Source organism: Uloborus diversus, chromosome 8 (genome assembly GCF_026930045.1).
Source record: "Uloborus diversus isolate 005 chromosome 8, Udiv.v.3.1, whole genome shotgun sequence".
Lineage (NCBI taxonomy): Eukaryota > Metazoa > Arthropoda > Arachnida > Araneae > Uloboridae > Uloborus > Uloborus diversus.
Genome location: NC_072738.1, coordinates 100,030,354 through 100,057,490, shown reverse-complemented (window position 1 = coordinate 100,057,490; position 27,137 = coordinate 100,030,354). Strand labels below are relative to the sequence as shown.

Sequence of the window (27,137 nt, the reverse complement as noted above, 5' to 3'; positions counted from 1 at the left end):
TTAGATGAGATGGTGTTGCATGGAAGAAAAATAGTTTTAAAAATCAGATACATTAAAAGGGTCAGAAAATACAGTTTACCTGAGAGCGATGTCTTAAGCATGTTTGTTACTGGTGCCGTTATCCTATGAGCTAATTTTTTTTTAAATCCCCACTCCGATCTCAGCATTTTTATGATTTCATGACAAACAGCTATTTAGAATGTATTTTCTACAAAACTGTGTGCTTTTTATTTTTGGCTTGAAATAGAAATAACCAGTGATTAATTCATTTTATTTACAAAAACAACTTATATACATAAAACATTTAAAAAACTTGTAACGATGTATTTACATATTCACAATAACAGGTTGTTCATCATCTGGAATTCTCTCAAAGTCCCATTTATATGTATAAGTGAGATTTTTTCGAAAATTATCAGCAAACTTTTTGAATTTTTCATCTGCATCGCTTTCTTTAATGTTTGCAAAAAATACTTGCAAAGTATTTAAAAGGAAATTATTGTCAGATGTAATGTCTACGAAAAAGTCTGTAGGAATTTCTTTTAGTTGATAATGAAGAATTGTTAACAATGTTGTAAGCAATGCATTATGCTTCTTCAAACCAGAATCAACTGTACATAAAGTATGTACTAAATTTTTCCAGTGTTCAAATGCATCATAAACATGTCCAATTAAAAAACATATGTGTGCTAGCTGTAATTCACCAAGTAAATCATCATCATTTTCATACTTTTTCAGTAATTCTTCTAACACATATGTTGTATCCATATTATGTTTCGTTATTTCGGCTGCTGAACTGCCTTCTGGATATCTAAGGAAGAAAAGGATAATTTAAAGACAATTCAGTAGTGTTCCCAAGTTTTATTTAAAACTGCAGAGAATAGAAGAAAAATGCTGTAATCATGCCTGTGATTTTTTTTTTTTTTTTTCACGAATTCCAATATTTAGATTCACAGAATTCTGCTTCTATTTGTTTTTATTCAACAAACAATCCATGCTTGTGAAAAATGCCTTAGTATTTTTGCTCAGCATACTTTGCATGAAATGTAGGATTTAGAAAATAATTAGTAATGGATTATATAAGCATATCAGTTTTTTTTTTTTTTTTTTTTTTTTTTTTTTGTCACTAGATAACTTTTTACAACTGGCAGATGCTTAAAGATTCCTACTCAATTTCAGTAATGCAGTCAAATAACACGCCTACTTTACCAAGTCCAGACGGATGAACCTTCTTCATTATTAACTAATTTTAATCTCTTTTTCCATGCAAGCAAAAGAGCTTTTGGCACATTAAAGTAACGAGTAGCTGAACATTTAAAAGATCTCAATTTATGAACTTAAAACAATGTGCAATTTGCCTCGGTGACAGTAAAATGATTGCTGAGAAATAGTCATGAAGAATGCATGAATGTTTGCCTCTGACAAGGATTGATCTAAAATTAAGAAGCAAACATTATGTTTCATCAATAAATACCCGAATTTATGTCCTGAAACTTGCTAAATTTGGCGACTTTTCTTAAGATTTTGGTTGACTTCAAGACCTTATCTTCCGATAACGGGGACATGAGGGCAAATAATTTAAGCATCTATAAACATGTTCTACAATGCTCTTTTGATTGCTACTTATTTGATTCATTTTTATTATTACACTATTGTGTAATTTCTGGTCAGAATTACCAATCTGTAAGTAATGCAAGCAACATACTACTTTTAGTTTTGTGGCATGAAGATGTGTCAAAAAAAAATCTTACCTCATTTCAGGAATTTCAGTGAATCTAATTTCTGTCCCTGGAACTTTCTTCATTTCTGGTAAATATTTATCTTCCAGGCTTTTAAATCTTTTCCCAGTAGAACTGCCCGGCTCTGCATTTTCTTTTGCTGGATAACTCAAAGGGATCAGTTGAGTCACTGAATTAATTACACCTGATGTTGGTTGAAGTCTTTTTATTAAAGATTCTACAAATTTTGGAAAAAGTATTAGTTGAACCACTTTGTTAAAATACAAAATATTTATTCATTCACACGATAGAGCATTCATCTATATTAAGAAAAAAAAAATAGTTTATGTATGCTTGTAAAACAATCTAAATCTTGCACAGAACCCGTAATTTTTCTCATATCTTTAACATCACCACATCCTTCAGTGTCACCTATCGCCAAAGATGGTGTAAAATTGCATTTTTAAAGCTTTAGTTTCAGAAAATAACTTCCTTTGACGTCGCCAAAGTAATCTGAATTTGACTTTAATTTTGAAAATATATTGGGATGGATGTCCCAACCCCATTGTCCCTTAACAATGCTATAATTTCCAAAAATAGCAATTTGACATGAAATTTCAAAAATTTATATACTGTTTAAAAACGGTTAAAAACTGAAAAGATCAAAAGAATAGTAGTATTTATTATTCAATTAATTTATAAGCTGATGAGCAGTAGCGCTAACTTCATTGCCTCTTGAGATCTCTGAGCCCCACCATTTGTTCTCCCCCCCCCCCCAACAACAACAACAGTCAATTGTTCAATTTTCTATTTACATTTAAATGTTGACATTTGCAAATAAAAAACAAATTGTATTTGTAAAAGAAATTCTCTTGAAAAATGGCAAGAATTACAGTAAGGCACAAAGAGAAAATAAATGATTTTTCAGAAAACAATTCTTAGAAGAAAAAAAAAACACAGTTGGGAATGCTAAATTTCAAGTCTTTGTAATTTTAACTTGTAAATCATTTTATTGTGTTAAAGCAAATGCTAGGTTCTGCTTTTGTAAGAAAAAGCTCTGAAAATAGGGTTTAACAAAACACTTTGTGTTTTAATTTAAAAATCCATCTCTAACCATCATTTTTTTTTTTAAACCCTCACTCATGAATAACCAAAACCATGTCACTTTACCTAAAAGATTTTGATTCCATTAAATTTTTCTCACAAGTTGGGGATACTGCTGGTGAGTAAATCTACTTCAATGCAATGACTCTAGTAAAACTTTCTTAAACATGACAAAACGCATTTAATTACAATAATTTATTGTGCTGTAACTGTACATTTAACCAACAGAAAAAAGGAATCATTAGATTAATTATAATAGTAACTGTTCTTGCAACTAAATTTTAAATTATTTTCCATCTGATCATATATGTATTACATATTTTGGTCAACAAATTCTATCCGAATAAATGAGGTTCTACTGTAATTTATTACATGAAATGATCACTACATAAGGGTGAAAAAGTTTTTTTACAAAAATAAACAAAGACTCATTATACACTGATAGACTGTTGCATAACATTGAAAATTATTCAAAATTTGATTATTAGAAAAGAAAGAATAAATATGATTTCTTACCAGAAATATTGCATGTGAGGCATTTCCATTGTTTCAGTGTTTGGTAAGGATAAGCACCTAGATTTTTGTCTAAATCTTTCAAGTTGCTTTGAATTCTATCTTTCTCTTCTTGAGATGCTTGAATGCTGCTCAAATCTGAAATATATTTAAAAAAATAATAATAATAATAATGTAGCTCACTTACAAAGAGCATGCAATGTTATAAGGTTTTTGCAATGTTATAAGGTATAAACAGTTACAATAATGACCCTACTCAGCCCCAGTGTCATTTGAAACAGCGGGTCGCTGCGATGTTCATTGCAGATTCTTGACTACTTAAAACTGAAATTGTCAAACATGTTAGACAAGTTTCATAAAATTAATAATTAATTATGAAAAATTGAGAATAATAAAATTGCATATTTAATTGTTTTAAGAATGTACAATCCTCATATAAAATAAACTAGCAAAAATACCCGGCGTTGCCTGAGTCAGTAATAATTGTAAGAAACAATCGCTACTTTTTTCATTTTCTGTTTTAACTGGAAGAACTTAAGATACACCGCTTTGACGTGATTAAAAATCGAGCTTCTTCCTTACCCATAAAAGTAAAATAGCAGTAAGTGTAAAGAACCAACGAATATTCATTTAGAAACGAAAGCACGAATTTAAGCATATAAAAATTTGAAGAATTTCCAAAATATGAGCTAACAAAAACAAAGATCACTAAAAAAACCTTGCGCTTGCTTCCTTTAATTAAATAGTACACACACACATACAAAAAGAAAAAAAAAGCCCTCTATGTTTCCCTTAGGGTGCGAAAAGTAGAGTTTCCAAATGTATAAATGACTTTAAACTCATGATTGCTCCGGAGAAGACTTAATTCAAAATTTTCATTATGATTACTTTTAATATTGCTGTTGTTAGGCAACGCATTTTTGTAACAATGGGTTTTATATTTAATCACATAGAGTAAAGAAATTACATAGAGAGGCCCTGCTATACTAAGAAATTGAAGCCTGCATTCCAAGATCCTTAGCTTTTTGCTAAGTATTTTAAGATGCATCTTGATTCAAAACAATCCATTACTGAATCTCAATTGGTTGTTAATTTAAACTTAGATATTGTTGCAAGTTTATGAAGCACATTTTTGAAATTGCATTAAAACATGAATTAAAATGCAAACTAGTCCGCCATCTACTTTATACGGTCTCTTTGCGAGATTGGTGAAAACTATGCTCGCGAAGCGATCACGTTATCATAACTCCGCTCATCATTGCACCGCTGTATCCATAATTCTGGCTTCAATTTCATCTCCTTTTTACCATAGACGGGACCTCTCTATGTACATTTCTTTACTCTATGTTTAATCATAACATGGGGAAATTACATGAAATTTACTGTTTTCCAACATAACTTTTTTAAACTAAGTTTTTAATTAATAAATTATAGCCTAAGTTGCTCCCTGATAATGTAGCTATCTATGGTGAAAAAATTGTTAAAATCCGTCCAGTAGTTTTGAAGTTTACCCCAGACATCCTCACAGAAGTAGCTATTTATGTATAAAGATGAGGATGCAATTCCTAAGAAAGCAATAAATGTCATGCTTGCTCCAGAGAGGCCTTGATTCAAAACTTACATTTCATTATGATTACTTTTAATATTGCTGTCGTAAGGCAACGAATTTTCGAAACAATGGGTTTAATCCATATATTAATAATAAGAGTAGACCAAGCTTTTCCAGACTTGCTGATGAAAAAATTGGTTCATGGATACATCATGTTAGAGCCGCTATATAGACAGGCCGACGCATCAGCTTAAGTTTAACCATCTTGGATCGGATTTTTCATTGTTGCGCTGTTAGGGTTGCTACAGCAAAGCTTCGGATTTCGCCAGATTTGCCGAAAATAATAATTTAGTTTTCAAACAATTCACGTGCAGCCAATAATTGCTCACAGTGAACAATCAACAAACGTGATAACTCGCCAGAAAGACAGCCACTCAAACACGCGCTCTGATCCAAAATGGCTAATCTTAAGCTGATGCGTCGGTTCGTATATATAGGGGCCTTACATAATGTGACTGGTGGGAGGCTTGGCGAAAACTTTGGCAGCATGGTTGCTAGATGGAAACATTATCTATAGTTTGGCTCTCGACATGTATTTTAAGACGTGTTTTCTTATGATTTTTTTTCCAGGTGCAGAGATTGAACTGTTTTTCTTTTAGTTATGCATTAATTTGACATTAGTAATTAATTTTTGATCACAGTTTTCAGTAACCTTTATTTCATTTGGAACTGCTACGTTAGCGTTGGCGTGAACGTAATGGCGTAAACGTTTTGCGTTAACGCAAAAATGCACTAATCGGTATCTTAAATTGAAATTGTAGGTAAAAATCTTACCATTTGGCGATTTTTTTTGGGCGCTAGCATCTTTAATTGCTTAGAGAGTTATTGAAATTGACTAAAGAAAATGCACAATACTATCTAAACGAAAAACTCACTATATTAGCAAAATATTTACAACTTAGAATAACAAATTTAGAAATCGGACTCCATAAAAGATCATTCTTCCGTGTTCCATCAATTCTATTTATTTTATTTCTCATGGGCGTTGATCGTCTGCTACGATCAACGCCCGCTGTTGCTAGGATATCCACCAGTCGCATGGTTTGATTTATGAGCAGCAAAAGGGTTGCCATAGCTAGGTCTATTCTTAATGGTTTAATCTTTAATCATCTGATGTGGAAATTACATGAAATTTACTGTTTTCGATCACGACATTTTTAAACTAAGTTTTTTAGCAATAAATTATAGCCTAAGTTATTCCCTACAATGTAGCTATCTATGGTGAAAAAATGGTTAAAATCCGTTCAGTAGTTTTGAAGTTTACCCCGGACAGAAGTAGCCCTTTATGTATAAAGATGAGGATGCAATTCCTAAGAAAGCAATAAATGTTATGCTTGTTCCAGAGAGGCCTTGATTCAAAATTTACATTATGATTACTTTTAGTATTGCTGTTGTAAGGCAACGAATTTTCGAAACAATGGGTTTAATCTTTAATCATTTGATGTGGAAATTACATGATATTTACTGTTTTCGATCACGACGTTTTTAAACTAAGTTTTTTAGCAATAAATTATAGCCTAAGTTGTTCCCTGATAATGTAGCCATCTATGGTGAAAAAATGGTTAAAATCCGTAGAGTAGTTTTGAAGTTTACCCCGGACACCTGGACAGAAGTAGCCCTTTATGTATAAAAATAATAGCCAATGATAAAGTAACCCACATGTTTCAACAATGAAACTCGTGCCACAGCATGATAGTTTGAAAATATGTGACAAGGCTGAACTGAATCTGGTAACTTAACTATTTTACTGATAAGACTGTGTCATTTCAGGGGAATGAAGAAACGTAAAAATGGTCAACAATGAACGCTACCTATTGGAGTTAAGGGTTAATCCACTGGAGTTAGGGTTAAAACTTAAACTACCAAAATATCACCAAACAGGCAATTGCTGAGTCCAAATGTAGAAGCAAATTTTCACCCGTCATACCATGACGATCGATTTTCCAGTAAGATAAGATTAACCAATGCGTTTTATGCTGAGCTAATGAAAAAGAATTTGGAAAAGAAAAAATAGAACAAAAAATCACACACGTTACAGTGGAATCACCCAGAGTCATTTAAAGCTCAGCAAAAACGAAATTTTTATTGATAAAGAATTACTAGCACTTACCTTCATTACTTGCATCCCACTTTTTTATAACAATTTCTTTTGGTGAAAAGAAGTGAAAAAATCCTGTTCTTGGAGCAGTACAGCCATCTTTACTGACTGCACTATAATATATAAAATGTAATCCTGGAGGAATCATTTTCAGGCCTTTGAATTTGTCTCCAACTTGATATACTTTCATGTCAATGCCAAATACTGAGCCAACAGGAAGATTTAAAACAATCAATGCTCCTCCGTTGTCAAACAATTTTCTTGCTGTCTCTGGAGACATTTTTAGTTTTTCATCTTCTCTGGCTGATTCTCCCATCTTCAAACAAATTTCAAGCTGTAAAAAATATGTTATGTACATTATTGATGCAACAACTAGCAATTTTATTGAATCTACTTATTGAGCCATACTATAAGTAATGGACAAACATTCGGTCAAGAATTCATAACATATACAATTGACTCCCGCTACAACGCAATCCGACTTACGCCAAATGGCTATAACTCAACTTTTTCACCGGTAAAAGTTTTTAGATCTAATACGAATTCCTCGCTTGCAACATGAAAATTTTCTTAAGGGAATCGTGGCGTGTAAGTATCGGCATTTTTATTGGCTACTAAAATTTTTTTTTCCTTGAATGGACCTTCATCCCTTTGGCATCACTGCGAGCGGAAGTTCCCACACTGTACTAGTCTGAACATTGCTTATACAAATAACAACTCCTCATTTTCAATTAATTTGTTTCATTCTAAATGGTAAAATTGATGAAATATAATGACACCTAAGAGGCGCTGTTTCATTTAAAGTTTGTGAAGGTAGAAAGAAAACGAAAATTTCCGACAATTAAAGAAAAGCTAAAAATTATGTGCTTGAACAACTATAAAATGTGTCGAAGGTAGCACGACAATTAGTAATGCGTGAATCTTCCATATGTACAATTAAAAGTCAAGAAAAGGAAATCCGTAAAAGTTCACCGAGTAGTATCTAAGCAAAATGCAAAAAATATGAAAATGGAAGCTGCTCTTGTATTGTGAATTTAAAAAACCAGGAAAAGGGGTGTTGCCTTAGATGAAAGCGTTATAAAAGAACTAGTGAAGCAACTGTATTGTGTTTTTAAAAATGTATAAGAATAACGGTTTGATGACGCAGCATAAATCATCACCATCTACACTTTTTTAAGTTACAAATATCATTACTGGATCTACTGTACAGTACAACTATAATGCATTTGTTTTTCTTACTACATAAAGCAGTATTTATACTCTAAGCAGTATTTTATGTTGAATAAATATTATGTTGAATTTTTTTAAATACAATAATTCAGTTTTTTAAGGAAGAAACAGTAATGTATAGTTAAGAAATGGTTTTTAACAGTTTGAGGTGGTGTTTACGAGTGTCTTTTATTATTGGGTATGTTTATAAAAGTTTTTAAACATGGCCTATTCCCCAACGCGAAGTTTCGACTTGCGCGAGGGGTCTTGGAACACATCCCTCTCGTAAGTCGGGACTCGACTGTACAGTGAAGTCCCATTACAACAAACTTCAAGGGACCACTAATTTTCTTTGTTGTAATGAAATTTAAGTAATGTACTGACACTTGAATAATGCCTGAAAATGTTTTTTATTGCAACTGATATTTTGTTGTATCGTATTTCACTATCGTACAGGATTTCACTGTATCTTCTGACTTAATGTTAAAATATAAAAATTTAGTGTGGCAGACTATGAACAACTTAACGCACTTATAATAAATTATACAGAAAATTTTGAGTTACACATATTTTTTCTTTTTTAATAGAAATAGGATGAAATTTCGAAGATTCAGTGGAGGATTTACCATGTCACAATTGCAAAGGGCCCCCACAAACATAGGGGCCTTGAAGGAGAACCAAAAATGCACATAATAAATATTTTACATATAGGCCTGTGATAGACAGGCCCCCAAATAAGCAAATTCACCACTCACTTTCCCAAATAAGAATTTAAAAATTCAGTCACTAATGCTGGAACAGAAAAAGAAAATAATTAGCATTAGAGAGCTGTAGGCTGTTATAAAGTCATAGCAATGCCTTTTTGTTTCAGCTGCTCCCTACACATCACTTTCTATTACCTTAACGTAGCCTGTCCAAAAAGTATCATACTGTGAGTGATTGTTTATTTGCTTCTCAGTCAGAGCCTTTCTAAGGGTGCGTTCATAAAGTCGAACGCGTTTAACAAGTTAACCGAACGAGGCGTTCAAAAAGAGAACGCGTTAGCTAACTGGTCGTTCAGAAAGTGTAACTCGGTTAGTTTCGTGAAGCGAAATTCTTAACGAAGCTCACAAAGGAAAGAGTTGGTTTGCTCAGTTAGAAAACATGGCGGTGCCCAGTGCATGCAATGTTTATGTTTTAAATGCGATATATGTGTGGTTTATAATGACTTTATTGTTGAGCATATGAAATCTTGTAGCGATAATACATCAGGGTTTGCAGGGTTGAGAAAATTTCAGTAAAAGAAATAGAAATAAATACTTTCTGCTTTAATTATCCATTTGCTCTAGACAACTATGACACAAAATAATAATAATTTTGAATTTTACTTGCCTTTACCGATGCATTGCGCTTTACTTTTAGTCAAATAATTTAAATTTGCCTTTGCCTATCATTTCTTAATGGGGGGGGGGGGGATGTGTCAGAGATCGGAAATTTTAAATGAAAAACACATTTTACATTTTTCTCTAACTCATCAAGAAATAATTCAAAATACCTTGCTTAAGTCAGGTCATATCTGATTTTATAAAAGTTAGTAGATTTATAGTGCAATGCTTTCTATCCAAAAAGAGTCGATGTGACTTTTTCTGCATATACCGGGGGTACATCAATTTAAGAGTAAGCAAGAGACTTTTCTATAAATTTTTTTCAGATTTTTTTAGAAATTAACAACATTTGCAAACAGTACGGCAGAAAATAGAATGTGTGGGAACATATTTTTTTTTTCTTTTTTAAAAGAAATACTATTTGTTGTTCTGTGCTAAGAAACAATGATGGAATCTGAAAAACTATCTCAATGATGATGAAATTTAGTTGAAAGGAATCTGAAAATTTGTTTTCCTCTTTTTATTTTATTCAAAAGAAGAATTCTTTAGTCTTTTTTTCATCACTAACTTCAAAATACATATCCTACGAAAAAGCAATGATCTGTATCGTCTGCTAACCTAACGTCCTTCATCTTTAATTTTAACTGATCGTTCAAAAAGTGAACGCGGGTAACGAAAAACCGAAGAGTTATCGTTCGTTAAGCCAGTGAGTTTCGTTAGACTTTTTGAACGCACCCTAAGTGTAGGAGTTCGTAATTTTTCCAGCTGCCTTCTCAGCTCTGGTTTATTACCCTATTCTTGTTCAAAGAGTACTCTTACTCATGAATAAACAATATTTATTTGCAAATGAGCAAGAGTAAAACTCAACAATCTAACCTTTTCAAATGCAATTAATAATTTTATTTAGAAGTAATAGACCCTTTATTCAAATTCAAGAAATAAACAATATAAAAACTCACCACCTAGGACAGGGGTTATCAAACTTTTCCAATACACTGCACCCTTTAGAGAATTAGAATCTGCTCATGACACCCTAGTCTAGTTCTATTATACATACATAATATTTTTACCATGGGGCAATTCCATTGTGACGGGTGTGACGTTGAGACGCTATTTTTGAGAGTTGTATCTGAGTTTTACCCAGTCAATAACTTAGTAAACACCAACAAAGTTTTAAATGATGTTAACCTATACATTTGCTTAAATAATTAAGCTAAAATGAAACTGTGGAAGTTTTCAATTCTTTTAAAAAAATATTTTAAATTTTGTGACGGGTGCGACGTTTTCGGGACATGAGTTTTCACTTACCTTTGCATTTGTACAATTTCCTGTGAATTTTTTAATGTCTCATTTCTGTAGCATTTTTTTTCTATTGAATGAGATTCAGATGAAACTTAAAAAAAAGATTTATAGCACAATTAATTTTTTTTACCTTGTAGGAATTTTTTTTCTGGCATGACGGGTGTGACAGAATTTGAGATGGGTGTGACAGTGTGCCAAGTTGTGAATTTGAGAAGCAAATTTTTGAAGAACAGTGATCAGTACAACTATTAAACTGGACAATACTTAACATATACTTACATTTTATTGGAAATAACACCTATATAAACATACATACAACTGTTTTAGAACTTTCAGTAGCCTGTACTTATTACAAGGGCTTGTGGAGCAACTTTTTAAAGAAGAATACACACAAACAGAAGAGTACATACAAATAGTGAGCTTGACAATAGTTAATATATACTTACATTTTATAAGAAATTAAATCCTATACCTATATGTACCATTGTTTTAGAACTTATAATGGCCTCTACTTGTTGCAAGGGCTGGTGGAGCAACTTTTTTAATAATTACCGATATTTTTTCAGATGAAATATCTTCTTTTTCTGAGCAAATCCAATGGGGTCCACTAGCCTGCATATATTTTAAACTTACTTCTTCTTTCGTGATGTCAATGCCCAAAACAGTAGCATAATAAAATTTATTTATGCAGTGCTTCGTACTGCTGCCTGTAGTGGTAAGTGAAACCAAAACAAAATCACCAATTGTAAGCTCAGGTGGTTGTAGGATCCTGTTAGGAGGAAGATCTACTGTTTGAGTTGAAGTGACAGCTACTCTTTTCAATGTAGACTTAGCAGTCTTTCCAATTAAAAGATTTGTAGAATCGCACACCTGAAAGTGGTGAAACGATTTTATGCCTTCTATTGCGATAGATTTGTCCCATCTTGATGACAACATTGCCATTGACTATAGTATTTGATGAGCTGTGACGTAAAAAGATGTAATATTGAAGAAAAACAGCTTCTGTTGTAGGAAAGAAACTTTGATCTCTTCACCATCAGAATCACAAAAGAACTCTCACAAAGAGATAGAGTTATATGAGATAAAGTTACAGTTTAAAAATGTAAACCACATTTAATTCTATGGCACAGTTATGTCTGTATAAAATTAATCTTATAATTTGTATTTATCAGAAAATTTATGAAGAATGAAAGAAAAATGAAATACTAAATAATTACAATACTTGCCAAATTCAAATGTTTTGAATTTCAGGATTTATTACAATTTTTTAATCTTTTATTTTTTTGTGAAAAAGAAGTATGTAAACTGTTCTATTAAATTTAGGAATTATTTTGAAATTTAGAAAGTGTTTCAAGTGTTGTCACACCCGTCACAATGATTTTATCACGACCCGTCACAAACTTTTTGTCACAACCGTCACGCCAAAATTTTCATATTAATTTTCTTTCATCAAATTTTTTTTGTGTCATACTTAATCAGATGCACAATAATTAGACTTTTATGAAATTTCATGCTTTTTCATGGAATGCTGCATTTGCTATGCTATATTAAGCATCTTTTCTGTGGCGGGTGTGACAGACGGACCTTATAAGTATATTTGTATTACAAATGTTCTTTAATGTATTTTTAGCAAATATTAAGTACTTTAAAAGATAGTCAAAGGTCAGAAATGACAATAAATGTACACAAAATAAAAATGCTACTGTTTGAAGTATTGTTTCAGAGAGAATGAAAATATACCCTATTTTTTCAAACTGAAAGTTTTTTATGTTGCACTAACTTTAAGCCCCAAAAAATGAAAAACAGTAATTATAATGAAAATATTTTTTACAGTTTCATAATCCTCATATTATTACTTTTAATTTGACATATTATTTATTGCAAAAGGACAATTTTGAAATTTTTACCCTCATGTCCACTTTTTCGTGGAAATGCCCCATGGTCACTTCGCGGCAACCCCTCACCTCTTCCAGCGGCACTTAGTTGGGGAACTCCTGACCTAAGACATAAATTTTAGTCCTGTACTTAACTTTTGAAGACACTGGGCACGAAATTGATTCATATTTTGCTTTAGCCCCTCCCCCTCACACTTATATACTATATAGTCAAGTAATAAAATATTTTTGGTTTTTATTCAGTATTTACATTTTGCTATGGTGAAGTATGAAATGACTAATTTTTTTAATCTTTAGCTGCATATTTGGTTCTTTCCAAAATTTTGGTGCTGTCTAAGCCTATGCTTTCAATCTGACGCCATGCATCGACTTAAAATTTTCAATTATTTCATACAGAGGCATATTGCTTGCCAAATTTTATCTTGAAAGTGATACAACAAAGTGGATTGTTAAGATTTGAAAGCTTTTAAACCATGATAAATTTGATGAGAGTCAGGATTCGTTGATTTAAATCATGATTTAAATCAAGTGATTTTTTTTTAAAAAATCATTGATTTAAATCAATTGATTTTAATCAAGTGTTTTTTTTAAACAAAATCAGTGGTTGAAATCAGTTGCATTTATTTTTACAAATTCATTTTGCACTTTTAGAATATGTGGCTCTAAATTTAACAATGCTGCATTATACAATTTTAACTCCAACTGGCAAAACTACATAGATCCCATTTTCTGTGTGTGTAACAGGTTTTCAAATTCTTTCAATATTACTTTTACTCCAAAATTAGTTGTTCAGAACAAAATAAAAATTTGCAGTTTTTCTTATACTCTATGACAAATATGTTATAGTCAAGAAAAGTAATTGTTTAGCATATTATTTTACTCTAAAAATGTAAATGATGATGGAAACCTTATATTTTAGCAAAGCCTATAACAAAATCTTATCTAAACATTATAACATATTGAAAAATCTTTAAAAAATACTGAATATTTAAAGTGCTTTTCCTATTTTTAAAAGTAAGCTGATTGGATTCATTAGTTCAGACTTCATTATCAAAGGTTTTTTTTTTTTTTTCTTTTTGTCTTCTCCATCTCAATTGAACAATTGAATCAATTTCAGAACTTTTGTTGACTCTAAGCTGATGAACATAGAAAACTGTAAAATTTTTAAAATCTTTTCTTCTTAAAAAGTATAAAAATTATAATTCTAGGAAATTGTGGTATTACTGTTTCCTAGAATTATAATTGAAGAATTGGTAGTTGTAGCTAGGAGGTAAACTTTAATTTTAATTTGAATCATGCATTTGTGTAAAGAAATCTACTTAAACTATTATTGAAAATAGCTAAAAAGTTAATTTTTCATCTATAGTATGAAATATATTATGTTAATAAATGTAAAGTAATTAATACCCACAAATTTTAATAGATTTTTAAAAAATCTGATTTAAATAAAAAAAAATCTGATTTAAATTAAAAAAATCAAAACAATAACAAATCCTGATGAGAGTAGAACGGGAATGTTCCAAAATGGCTGATATTGTTTTGATAATAAAAATTAATTTTAAGGCCATGAGTCTGGCAGATGAAAATGGATTTCAATTACGAGATGCAAGACCAGAATCGTTCTAACAATTTCTTTATGGTTATTATTTACATGAAACTCTTTGATTTCTTCATTGTAGCTGAAAGAGAAAACTACTTATGTTTACTTCTGTAAGACATCAGAAAAAGCTGAATATTATTTGAGAGCAGACAAATGAAACAGATCCAACAAAATGAAAATTCCTAAATTCGAGACAAAAGCATGTTTTCGACATATATTGACAAAATGCTCAGACTATGAAAATATGTATTAGAAAAAATTAGTGAATGCAGTTATTGAAAGCGTGCACTTGTTTTGAAAGGTATTAGTTTCCCAAAAATAACTCTTTTTGCAGTTATGCTTTAAAACGTTGAATTCCAGTTTTCTTAAATTCAGCACAAGATCATATATTCTTAATGTGACCAGATTTTTCAAGCTGAAAATCAGGACACATGACGGGGGAGGGGGGGGGGTAGTTTTTTTTCCCACAGGCTTAATATTTTACGTAACAGAAAAATGCCAAGAAATAACTCAAATGTACCAATAAAGAACAACTCCTCTTCAATCCAAATCATGATGGAGGTAGTTCAGCGTATTAAACATTAAAGAATAACATTTTACATGGCGTTCTTACGTTTACTGACAGCAAAAAATCGAAAAAACGTATAAAAAATCTAGATTGTATATGTTATATTTTTTGTGTGACGGAATTTAAACAAAAAAAAAGGGACTTTTTCGACAAAGCGGGACACTTTGGCGGGACATTCCCGCAGCGGGACAGTAAGACAAAAAGCGGGACGTCTGGTCACATTATATATTCTACAAAAATGTTGGTTCTTAATATTTAAACTAACATAATCCTTTCTGCTTGTTCAATTTCAAAATAACCATTTTATGCTGTACATTTAATGCTATACATTCATTGGAATAATCAATAAATCATACTTTAATTATTTGTATTTATTTTCTTCTGATTTTTGAAAAAACATCACACAGTATTTTAATTTGTAAATGAACGTAGTGTTTATTGATCCGAGGTATCTCACCGGTTACATCACACCGGTTTATTTATAAAGGAGGCAAAGCCAACTTTGCATTAGCGGAGGCCTCAATGATTGGTTTATTTATGCTAGTCGGTTTAATAGACCGAAAGACTAATAAACAGATATGCCTGTCTCGTAAACACAGAGTTAAGTCGATGAGAAGTGAAGTGATATGAATGCCTTCCAAAAAGTCAACAAAAAGTACGTACGGTAAACATCAAAGTATTTCTAATTTCTTTAATTGAATGTTATGGCAAACAGGACGGTAAAGGATGCACAATCCGTGCGAGGAACAAATCCTCAGTATCTTATCGAAAAAATTATTCGGTCTAGGATATATGATGCTAGATATTGGAAGGAAGAATGTTTCGCATTGTCGGCGGAATTGCTAGTCGACAAAGCTATGGAGTTAAAATTCATTGGTGGTGTCTTTGGAGGTAATATTAAACCTACACCTTTTCTATGTCTCGTCCTTAAAATGCTCCAGATTCAACCTGAAAAAGATATAGTCATTGAGTTTATTCGTCAAGAAGATTTCAAATACGTTCGCGCCTTGGGGGCTTTCTACATGAGGTTAGTTGGAACATCGCTTGATTGTTATAAATATCTTGAGCCACTTTACAATGATTACAGAAAATTACGTAGGCAAAGTCGTCAAGGAGAATTTGAAATTGTTCACATGGATGAATTCATTGATGAAATTCTTCACGAGGAACGTTTATGTGACGTCATATTGCCGCGTATTCAAAAGCGACACATTTTGGAAGCAAATAATGATCTAGAGCCAAGAATTAGTGCTCTCGAGGATGATTTGGATGATCCAGAATCAGAAGAAGAGGAAGCGAAAGAAAACGTAACTACCACCGTTCATGAAAAATCACGATCAAAAGCCTCTGAAGTGTCAAGAAAAGAACCGTCTTCCAGACGCAGACACAGCCCATCCCCACATAGGCATAGATCTAGGCATCAAGAAAGAGAAAGAGAGAGTAATCGTCGACATCATCGTAGCAGATCTAGAGAAAAGCATCATTCTAAAAGAGATGATAGAAATGAAAGGAGGCATCGATCCAGGTCCCCTCGTAAGAAGAGAGATCATGATAGAAAAACTAGCCATCACAGCAAACATTGATTTTTACAAAATATTACAAGCACTCTCATTTTTTGTCAACTGTACCAGTATGTGAGATTTCTTTCATTTGCATAACTATGATTTTTTACTATGTATTTCATTAAGATCAATAGTAAAAATATCTGCTATAATTGTAAAACAACGTTCAGTCTGATTCATAATTGTATGTGTTCAAAATCAAGGGGTGATGATTATAAAATAAAACGTTGAATTTTTTTCTCATTTTTCTGGTTTTTCACCAGAGCATCTTTTCCTTTTTACTTTAGTAATTCTTATGTTTGTATCCATAACTATCTCCCAGCAGGCTGTTTCAATGCAACACCACGTTAGGATAAAGTGTGGTTATGATACCATTTTTTTCAAATCATAGTTTATCTAAATTTGAAATAGTTTTCATCATAGTAAATGTTAGTAAATGTTAAACATATCACTTCCTTTTTAAAAAAATTTTTAATGGTTATGATTTAGTTACTTACAAAGGTTGTGAGAAAGTTATCATATTTAGAAATGTGTTGGTGTCTGACAATTTTTTTTTTTTTTGTTATATATTACAGTTCTAAATAATTCTGATATTTTCCCCTAGATTTTCTATTCAAAATGTACTTTACCTAGTGTTGGCAATTTTTTTATAGTTGTAGGTTGTATCCGGTTTTAACCATGACCTCAAAAACTCCCCTTTTAGATTTTTATAAACAAAATTTTTGTATTAGCTCACACAAAGTTAATTATAAACGATAAAAAATAATAGCATCCAAAGTATTTAGATAATTTATAATTAATCATAGAGTGCTGTTCAACTTATAGTTATACTTTTACTCAAAAGAAAAAAGACATTACATAAATCCCGACTCGGAAGGAATGAAGAAACTTACTTGAAACTACTTGTTTCCGTTATTAAAAAATTTAAACAGAACATCTTTGAAAACTGGATTTTAGTTTGAAGATTCATAACTGTTTTAACAGCATATTAAATTCATATAAAACAAAATTTATAAAATTATTTTAATTATTATTAATTTTATGTGCAAATTACAGTTAAATAATTGATCAGCATCAAGAAACCATACGTGTTTATAAAAATTATCCATTATCACTATTTAACAATATCAGTGTTTGACAGTTTTCAATAAGTTTTTGATGTCAAAAACCCAACCCTGATTCTACCTGTGTTGTTTCCTACACATTTCAATTTTATTCCAATTTTTGATAAAGAAAAAGAAGATTCTGACATTTTTAATAAATTTTTATTATATACATGCATTGCATGTTTCATTGTTTTGAGAGATTGTAAGTTGATTTTTAAAATATAAGTGCTTAAAAATGCAGATTCTATTCGAATTTTTGGTACAAAATTCATTTTGTGCTATTTTTAGTATAGGGGACTGTAGGGCACCTTGAGACATCATAGGCAGATTTAGGACCAAGATCCTGTGGGGGGGGGGGGGTCAGGTTGTTTTTTTAAACATATTTAAATGCCCCTTCCCCCATTTTTGTTTTTTCCCTATGATGCATATAAGCCCATGTTTTACTTTTGTGTGTGTCCTTTTCATTAATGTATTAGCACATTGTTCTTTTTGAATTGGATTTAAGAGGAAGACTGGTATCAGGGGTCTGTCCAGGATTATTCACAGGGTCCGTTTTTTGTGAAAAATGAATTAATTTTGTAAAAAATCAAAAAATTTCGCAAAAAAAAAAAAAAAAAAAAAAAAAATTTTTGTTAAAACCAAATTTTAGAATTTAGAGATGGCACAAACTGCATCAATTAAACTTAAAGTTGAGTGTTTTCCTCTTCTATGTCGAGAAAATCATTCTGGATTTTTTTTCTGATATTTGGCGGGGGGGGGGGGGCATCGCTCTTTCAAGTATCAATATTTATCTACCATTCTACATTATGTTAAATTATACTAGATATATTTCTGTGCAGTACTTAAAATAATTGTAACAAAAATATAAATAAATAAAATAAAATTCAGAAAAGGGTTCAGCATTCAACTTTTTGACCCAAATGTAGAAACAGTTTTCACATTAATGAGCAAAAAAATAAATAAATCAAAATATTGTTTTCTGTTGCTTTGCTCATTTGCTCCCTGACTCCCTCCCATTTGTTACAAATTTTAACATTAGCGGTTTGTAGCCACATTTTTTCAAATTTTCAAGCATTTTGTTACTCTTTCACGCAAAAACTACTGAATGGATTTTTATGAAACTTTACAATAATATAGCTTATGCATCAGAATAACACATAGGGTAGTTTTCATCCCATTATGGAGGACAAAATCCCCTTAGGGGGGCAATAAAACACAATTTTCGTATAAATTCTCTAATATGGGGATGAAAAAATACTTGCCCATATTAACATTATATGTCCATCGAAAGCTCTGATTTTTCTGCTGAAGATGGCACCTGTTCGAAATTTCTAAGTAGAATAAAAATCGAGTTATGAGCTTTTTAGTTCCATGTTCGAAGGCTTTCCTTAACTCAATACAATATTTAGTGTATCATCTCAACTCCCTGTCGATAACGAGTATTGTTGTATTGTTGACTATCTTTGCTTTTCGTGACTGTTCAAGGCAAATCTTGAAGTAAGATTTTTGCACAAGATTGGCAAATAATACATGGATTTGGCTGATTTTTTTTTCGTTTTAATGCAACTTTGAGGCAATTAATGGTTTTTTTTATTTATTTGTATTGACTGGGTATTTAATCGATCAGCTGGAATATAGCCAAACTTTTTTTGTGGAATCATTTCAATAGCTAAGGCATTTGGCATTTTTTCCAACTGTCGCTGTTTTTGCAGCTAAAGACTACGCAATACTGTTTCTCGGTTTTCACCATGTAACCAAATATATCCATTTCTTTAATATTTCGTTCTTTAAATTTGTTAACACGTAAAATAATTCGCCAACTAATTCGCAAATTCATAAACAGCGCAAAAAACTTCCATTACTTTGTCTTTGCACACAATTTCAAACAATTGCCAAATTTTTACTGTTTATTGGAAACATTTCGGGTAGCATCATTGTTGACCCTATTTTGGGACGATTTCTACGGTAAGAAGTTACACATTATACAATAATTTAGATTTCCGGAGTAGCGCTGGATGTTATGTATTTGACGGAGATCTGGAGATTATAAGGGAACTGTTTCACTTTATTTAAGAATAGTTGACCTCACTCGAATTGGATTTTTTGAGAATTACCCAAACTAACTTCTTTACAACTCCTGAACGTTTTCAAGATTTATTTTGTGTGATTTTTTGAGTGTCTTCCAAGTTTCGCCGACATTTCATTTACTACCCTTCCCCCTGATTTTCAGTTTTAATCATACCTTTTGATACATTAAGGGGGCAGGCAATTTGAAATGTCGGCGAAACTAGAGACAAACAATGTGTTGGTAACTATTTGACCTCTGCCTGTAATGACCATTAACTTGAATTAATTGAAAAAAAAACTACATCAACGTGAGCGAAACCACGGGCAAAAGCTAGTTTGAAAATAAAATTAGTTTTTTTAAGCACTTTCCAGTTTTTTTTAAGAACAAATCATTGAATTTTTTGTTAGTTGGGGGCCTGCCACAAAGCAGAACCCTTAAGCTATAGCTAGTTTAACTTATAGGCTAATCCCGCCCTGTTTGTAATTCGCTCTTACCTGCAGATTTTTCTTCAATTGATTGTAATTTTTAGGAAAATTCCTCAGTTTTTACGGTTTTATAAAGCATCTTTACGATTCTACCAATTTGTGCTTGGTTTTTAGGAATTTTTATTAAATTTCAGCAATTTTTTCCAAAACTTTTACTGACTGAATTGTTAATTTAGATTTCAATAATAACACTGACTGGCTTATTTAGACTTAGATAATAATGACTAACCTGACTTTTTAAACGGTATTTAGAAAGTAAGTAAAATGGTACTTTCCCTCTCAGTAAAAAAAATCAATTAATCAAAACGCTTAGGTCACTGAAATTTATTCAGTTAGCGATAGTATTTATTTTCTCTCTCTAAAAAAAAAAAACCTAGCCGAAAATTTTCTGAGAGCATGAAATACAGCTCTACGTATTAGTTTTGTTTACCTATTTTTCTCCTTTAAAAATAAAACTCTTGTATAAAAACATTTCATCAGGTAATAAAGTGATCTTACAAAAAAGTGCAAAACTTTCGGGCCGGAAACATTTCTCCCTCAACCTTTTCTTCTATTCAAACGTTTTCTCTACAATATATGATTCTAGAAAATCTGAAATTTAGTTTCGAAGTGCTAAGGATTGAGATTCCTATTTTTCTTTTCCTAAAACAATCAACACATTGTTCATAGTGCTTTTCCTTTCTGTTTGTGCAATGGTTGGACAATTTTTCCAGTTTTTCATTGTTACATAAATTTGTTCAGTATGATGTTAACTGTTAAATCACTCAACAGTATTTTGCTGTACACAGAAACCTTTTAGCTCTGTACTTTGTTTACAATATCATTCACTTCAAATCAGCCAATTTCATTTGAACATATGGAAGCAGAAAGTTCAACATCTTTCTTTCATAACAACCAAAAAATTCTAGCTTTTGAAATCACGCAAGTTGAAAATACACATTCTGAAATGAAAGAAAACAAGTAGATCGTTCTCTTAGGGCAAGGGATGGTTGAGTTTTTTTCCCTTTGTTTTAGATTCTAATTGGTTAAAATAATCGTTGATTATTTTAAGTATTGCAGCTGAATGCATAGCTCGTTTAGCCTATATTTTCATTTATATACTTGCATAAATGGTTTTCAGTCCAAAATAGTCAATTACACACATTTTCAGGAGCCCCAGTGACAGCTTTACTATTTGTATTAAAATTTTTGTGTTATTTATTTTTTCTTTTCTCCTGTCAGAAAAAGACATTCACTGTTCATTTCCACTTCTGAACCATTCAAAAAAGGAAAAAATTATCAGGATTTTTTTTTTAATTTTTGAAAAATGTGTTACTATATGAAGTCCTCCCAAAACTGGGGGGGGGGCGCATTGTCCCCCTCTGCCTCCACTTAAATCCGCCCATGTTGACATGGCCTGCCTTGGGACACGATAAATTTCAGCTTTAGTTTTGTAAACAGATATTAGTTCTTTTAGGACATCATAAATGAGAGCAGGACCTTCTCTTCAGTGTACTTATTTTTTCTCACATTACCAGATAAACACTAATCTATTTAACTTTCTGTTTTCAAGGTTCAGAGTTACCTTAATGGTTGGTTTCATTACTAAAAATTTCAAGTAGGAAATTAAATAATATAAATCAGAGCATGTGGGAATTAAAACAGGTCCTTTCATCTTATACATATAAAATCTGAGTATCTATCTATCTATGTCCAAGCTTCTTCTCCCGAACGACAGTGAACTGACCATCGAACCAGGTATCGATGGATTCGTAATCCTCCCGTCTTCATGTTTAGCTATTTAACATAATCCTCCGATAATAATTAGCGGAGATATCAATTAAAAACTATTAATTATGACTCTTAGATTTCAAAATCAAATCCCTATTTTTCGAAGGCTTTCCTCCATTTAAATTATTATTCAGTGCTTCATCTCAACTTTCCGCAACAATGCTTTTATTAAAATTTATGTGAGCGTGAAGAAAATCATTGAGATGAAAGATCTGTTGCCATTTTTTTTCTCGAATATGCTCAGGTAAAATTCTTGTTTTTGTTTTGAGGCTTTTCCTGTAATCAGGGGATTTAAAATGTTTACTTTATGGGGGTTTTCCGCAATCTGCCACAAAATTTCACTGACTTTTTTTTTTTTGGTTCAAGCCTGAGTGTTGAACTCGCGTCACTTGACATAACTTTTATTTTCGAGGTGGACCGTGCAAAGCCGGGCGACGCAGCTAGTCTTATACATATAAAATCTGAGTATCTATCTATCTATGTCCAAGCTTCTTCTCCCGAACGACAGTGAACTGACCATCGAACCAGGTATCGATGGATTCGTCATCTTCCCGTCTTCATGTTTGGCTATTTAACATAATCCTCCGATAATAATTAGCGGAGATATCAATTAAAAATTATTAATTATGACTCTTAGATTTCAAAATAAAATCCATATTTTTCGAAGGCTTTCCTCCATTCAAATTATTATTCAGTGCTTCAACTCAACTTTCCGGATGAACGCTTTTTAAAATTTACAGCGTGAAGAAAATCATTGAGATGAAAGATCTGTTGCCATTTCTTTTTCTCGAATATGAACAGGTAAAATTCTTGTTTTTGTTTTGAGGCTTTTTCTGTAATCAGGGGATTTAAATTGTTTACTTTTTTGGGGGGTTTTCCGCAATCTGCCGCAAAACTACACCGACTTTTTTTTTTTGGTTCAAGCCTGAGTGTTGAACTCGCGTCACTTGACATAACTTTTATTTTTGAGGTGGACCGTGCAAAGCCGGGCGATGCAGCTAGTAATAATTTAAATGTTAAAAAAATGTATTGTACTGCTAAGCTTAACTTTTAAAAAGTTGATATATAATAACAACCTAAGTGGGGCAGGTTGAGACACTGCCCCCACCGGTACACTCCACCAATACACTGCATGTGCATTGTACACAGGGGTGCCCACCTAGGAAGGGTTGTTTTGAGGGGTATTTTTCAGGGGGGGCACCCCTGCTGTACAGTACAGAAAAAGCTGCTTCTTGTTTAAAATTATTAAATATTGAATAATCACAAAAAAAAAAAAAACATTCTGCAATAAATGGGCAATATCATGTCCTTAGTTAACTCTCTGATGGTTTTGAACGTCCTATCATGCCCTAGCAAGCATGTTTCAAAAGCATTTTACACTTATTTTTCTGATACTAAATGTTCATTGTCAATCGGTCCAAGGCGCAGGGCAGTAGCTAGGCATTGTTAGAAGGTAGGGCACTTGATTTACAAGGCAAGTTACTCAAAAAAAAAAAAAAATGCATGGGGAAGAATTTTAAGCATCTTACTTGTGACCCAGGACTATCAGAGTTAAAAAATAATAATGAAACAAGTTTGTTACAAATATCTAAAATTTTTACCAACATTCCTCTTTATGCACTGTGCTGTGCACTAGTATTAAAACGTGGGGAAAAAAATGATAATGAATTTCAATGCATTTTATTTGAGGAGTAAAGAAGCATTTAAAAATTATATGCATGTTGACTCCAATGCTATCTGTTCTGAAATTTATTTCTGGGGATATTACAGCTCAATTTCAAGCTGATAAAGTAAAATATATATATATATATATATATATTGAAAGCAATTACAAATATGAAAAATTTAAAGTGGGACAACCCTCAACATACTTGATGGCTTTTGATACGCATAAAAACTACCTTTTTTCACGCCAGACGGAGATGCAAATGAATCGGGTCAAGAGCATTTCTTAAATAAAGTAACACAAGAGGTCAGAACACAGTGAAGCAAAACAACCGACTTTTTTGCTACTGTTCAAAAATAATTTTTAAAAATAAAGCAAATATGTTTGCGTTTTTATTATTTTTGGAAAACTTGTTTTTTTACGAGCACTCGGTCATTACGAGCAAATAGAGCGAGTGGTCCCTTGACGCTCGTTATATGTAAGTTTGACTGTAACGATTTTTAAGAGACTAAACACACTTCAAAGAAAAACTTATTATATTTAAAAAAAAAAAAAAAACAGAAATAAATAAAACCACTGAGAGACACTAAAATATGTATCCATACCAAATTTCACATCACGGTTAACAGACATAATTGAAGTGAGTCTAGCAAGCCAATTGTGCATAAGGGGTTTTGCTTTTTTTTTCTGAATTTGGCCTCCAGTTGCAGATGATGAAAATGTGTATGGTTTCTCAACTAATGAAAAATACCTGCTACTGGCAGGTGCTCTTGAAAGAAAACATTTAGAAACTTTTAACTACTAAGTTCAGGTTTATATCACTTGAATTGCACACTCGAAAGTATAAGGTTTTAAGTGATAGGATTTACTCAGGATCTTGCTTGAGTTATTCCGGGTTAACTTCATTGCTGGCTGCTGCTTTGCATAAGAAGTTCAAAAGTTTTCTGCATTGGAAAATGGGTTCATTGTAACCTCAAAACAGGTGTAAAAAAATTTTTTTTGGAATTTTCTGCTTTAGTAAGGTTGATTTTAGCTTTTTCTTTTCAGCACAAAGGTTTCTTGTTATTACTGTTAAAACAGCAAAGTGTGGAAGGTACATACAGACTCCAGTTAAACAGAAAATGATTTCTTTTTCAGTGGATTAAGCCAGGACCTTAACCAGGCTGAGGCGTCCCAAACTTGAATTGTTGGGAGCTGGGATAGTCTCAGTTCACCAAATGAAGCTCCGAATTTTACAGAATGATTAAACTAATGCATACATGCCTACATCCAGTGAGAAAAGACAGCAGGGGTGTTTGTGATCTGAAATTTCAGAAAATTTTGGGTTGACAACATTTTAAAATTGAAAAATTAGTTTAAAAAAAAAGAAAAATGTTAAAAAGCGATTTTTTTGAATGAGTTCAATGATTTTTGATTTGCACTGTCGGATTTAGGCAGCAGTAAGCCAATACCCTTGGTTTACCTTTTGTACATAGTCAATACCCTTCCTCCCCCCCTGGTTGCCGGGTAGCAGCTTCTAGGAGGATGCAAATTTACACTACATCTTGTTTTTTGAACCTTGATATAAAATTTCAACGAAGGTGGTTAAAGGGCGACAGGATCTAGGTTTTGCTCCGGTTCTGAAAAATCGAGGATCCGGCCATGCAGGAATGTAAAGACAGTTATAGAAAAATATAAAAATTGAATGCTTCCATCAAAGGTTATAAGACTATGAGAAGTTTACATAAAATTCGAGTTCAGGGACTGAGTAAATCTTTTCCATCGTGCTAAAAGTCTCATCGATATGACACAATACAGCTTCCCAGTAGTAGTTCAATTTATCCACTTTAGGGCCATTTCCAGTCTCCCAAATTTTTTTACTTGCTTTTATGCATCTGCTTTATAGTAATCTTCCAAAATAAGTCTTTTAAAATACAAACCTGTTTAAACTGTCTTTTGTATTCATTGGTGTAGAGCTACAATTCAGTTACAAGCTTCTACAATGCACTGGCGCAACCAGAGGGGGTGGGGGACCACCTCAGAATGCTGATTAGAATGTTTCTTTAAAAAAAAAAACATTTCTTACAATTAAAGAGATTAATAGGACGGATCTTGGAAAAACAAAGATATTTTAATAAGTTGAAAAAAAGAATGTCGTGAATAAATCTAAATTTCTTTTGAAAAGAACCTTGAAATTAAAATTTTCAATTGTGGCAGTTTATTGATCAGTTAATTACATCCACCTCTTTTTTTTTTTTCCTAGTCCGTCTAAAAATAAGAAAGTCTTCATAATTGGGAAGCCCCCTTTTCCCTGCTGAAACCTTAAAAGAGTGTGTCAAGTCTCGTTTTCAGGGCTTGAATTTCGAAAAATTTCCAGGGGAGGACTTTAGAATGTAAGGTGTTAACCTTACATTCTAAAAGCATCGAGAATCGTTTAATATTGCTTTTTTGGAGCTTCAGATTTGAAAAATTGCCAAAATCCTAAAGTTACCAAATATGGTCTACAGTCAGGTTTTTAAGATGTCAATTATGAAAAATTTACGGACAACGGCCTAATGCTCTCGTAGGAAATCTAAAAATGAAAAAATTAAAATTTTCGAAAAATTTTAAGGGAGAGAGCACTTAAAACCTTCGTCACTGAATACCGCCAAAAAACTTCGTTTCCTAGGACTTCAATTTCGAAACACTCTTTAATAAGAGTTCCAGAACCCCACTGCTCGTAACATCATCAAAATTAACCTGTATCCGCATTTTAGGAACTTCAATTTTGAAAGATTGGGTGGAGGGGTGATCGATTTTAGATCTATTCTATAAAAAAAATTAATCTGGGGCAGCTCCCAAAAGTCCCGTCTCTAACTGTACCGTCAACAAATATTGCCTATAATCACGTTTTTAAAACTTCAATTTCTAAAAATTTCCGCAGAAAGCCCCTTGAACCTTTCCTCCCTGTAACATTTGAGGCCGTCTAAACTGCGTTCTTAGGGCTATAATTTCAAAATATTTCCTGGGGAGAACCTCGGACCCCCCTTATCAGTTGCTGAAAATTTTAGGATTAAAATATAAATATAACATTGTAAATAATGGTTTTTTAATTTATTTTCTGAAAATTTTACTTTCAAAATTTTAAAAGCAAAAAATTTTTTATAAGAAGCGATAAGATGCAGAGGGTAAGTTGTAAAACTCAATATTTATGGTTATTTTTTTAATTAGTAATTTCATATACCCCCCCCCCCCCCCATAAATATAAACTGCCAAAGAAGTTCCCCTCCCAAATCCATCCATCCATGGTTCCGCCCCTGCAAACATCACAATTGCAAGATGACCATGGAGACCCTAAGGGGATGCAGAAATGCTTTGCAACAGTCCCTAAACCTGAAAATCTGCTTGATTATCTCCATTTGCATGATTTGCTCGTGCTTTCAAAATTTGTTTACAATAATGGGCCATTATTTTTTAACTTGCATTTTTTACACACCGTTTTTGTTTTTTAGCAATAGCTTAAGGGTTATATTCAACTCTAA

The 27,137-nt window shown here is 32.1% G+C and overlaps 2 protein-coding genes across 3 annotated transcripts; one reads left to right on the top strand and one right to left on the bottom strand.

Moving 5' to 3' along the window:
• Positions 1-249: 249 nt before the first annotated feature.
• Positions 250-15,401, bottom strand: LOC129227758 (protein AAR2 homolog). Of its 2 annotated transcripts, none has more exons than XM_054862362.1 (5): positions 15,337-15,401; positions 7,055-7,358; positions 3,339-3,473; positions 1,752-1,956; positions 250-811 (listed from the first exon to the last, which is right to left on the bottom strand). In XM_054862362.1, exons 2-5 carry the CDS (start codon positions 7,356-7,358, stop codon positions 328-330), a joined length of 1,128 nt encoding a protein of 375 aa, XP_054718337.1. In that variant the 5' UTR covers positions 15,337-15,401; the 3' UTR covers positions 250-327. The 2 variants fall into 2 exon arrangements, with proteins under 2 accessions (XP_054718337.1, XP_054718335.1); XM_054862360.1 differs by having other exon boundaries at positions 7,055-7,376; positions 15,337-15,393.
• Positions 15,402-15,624: 223 nt separating this feature from the next.
• LOC129227682 (pre-mRNA-splicing factor 38A-like) lies at positions 15,625-16,785 on the top strand. Its single transcript, XM_054862275.1, has one exon. It carries the CDS (start codon positions 15,685-15,687, stop codon positions 16,561-16,563), a length of 879 nt encoding a protein of 292 aa, XP_054718250.1. The 5' UTR covers positions 15,625-15,684; the 3' UTR covers positions 16,564-16,785.
• The last annotated feature ends 10,352 nt before the right edge of the window (positions 16,786-27,137 follow it).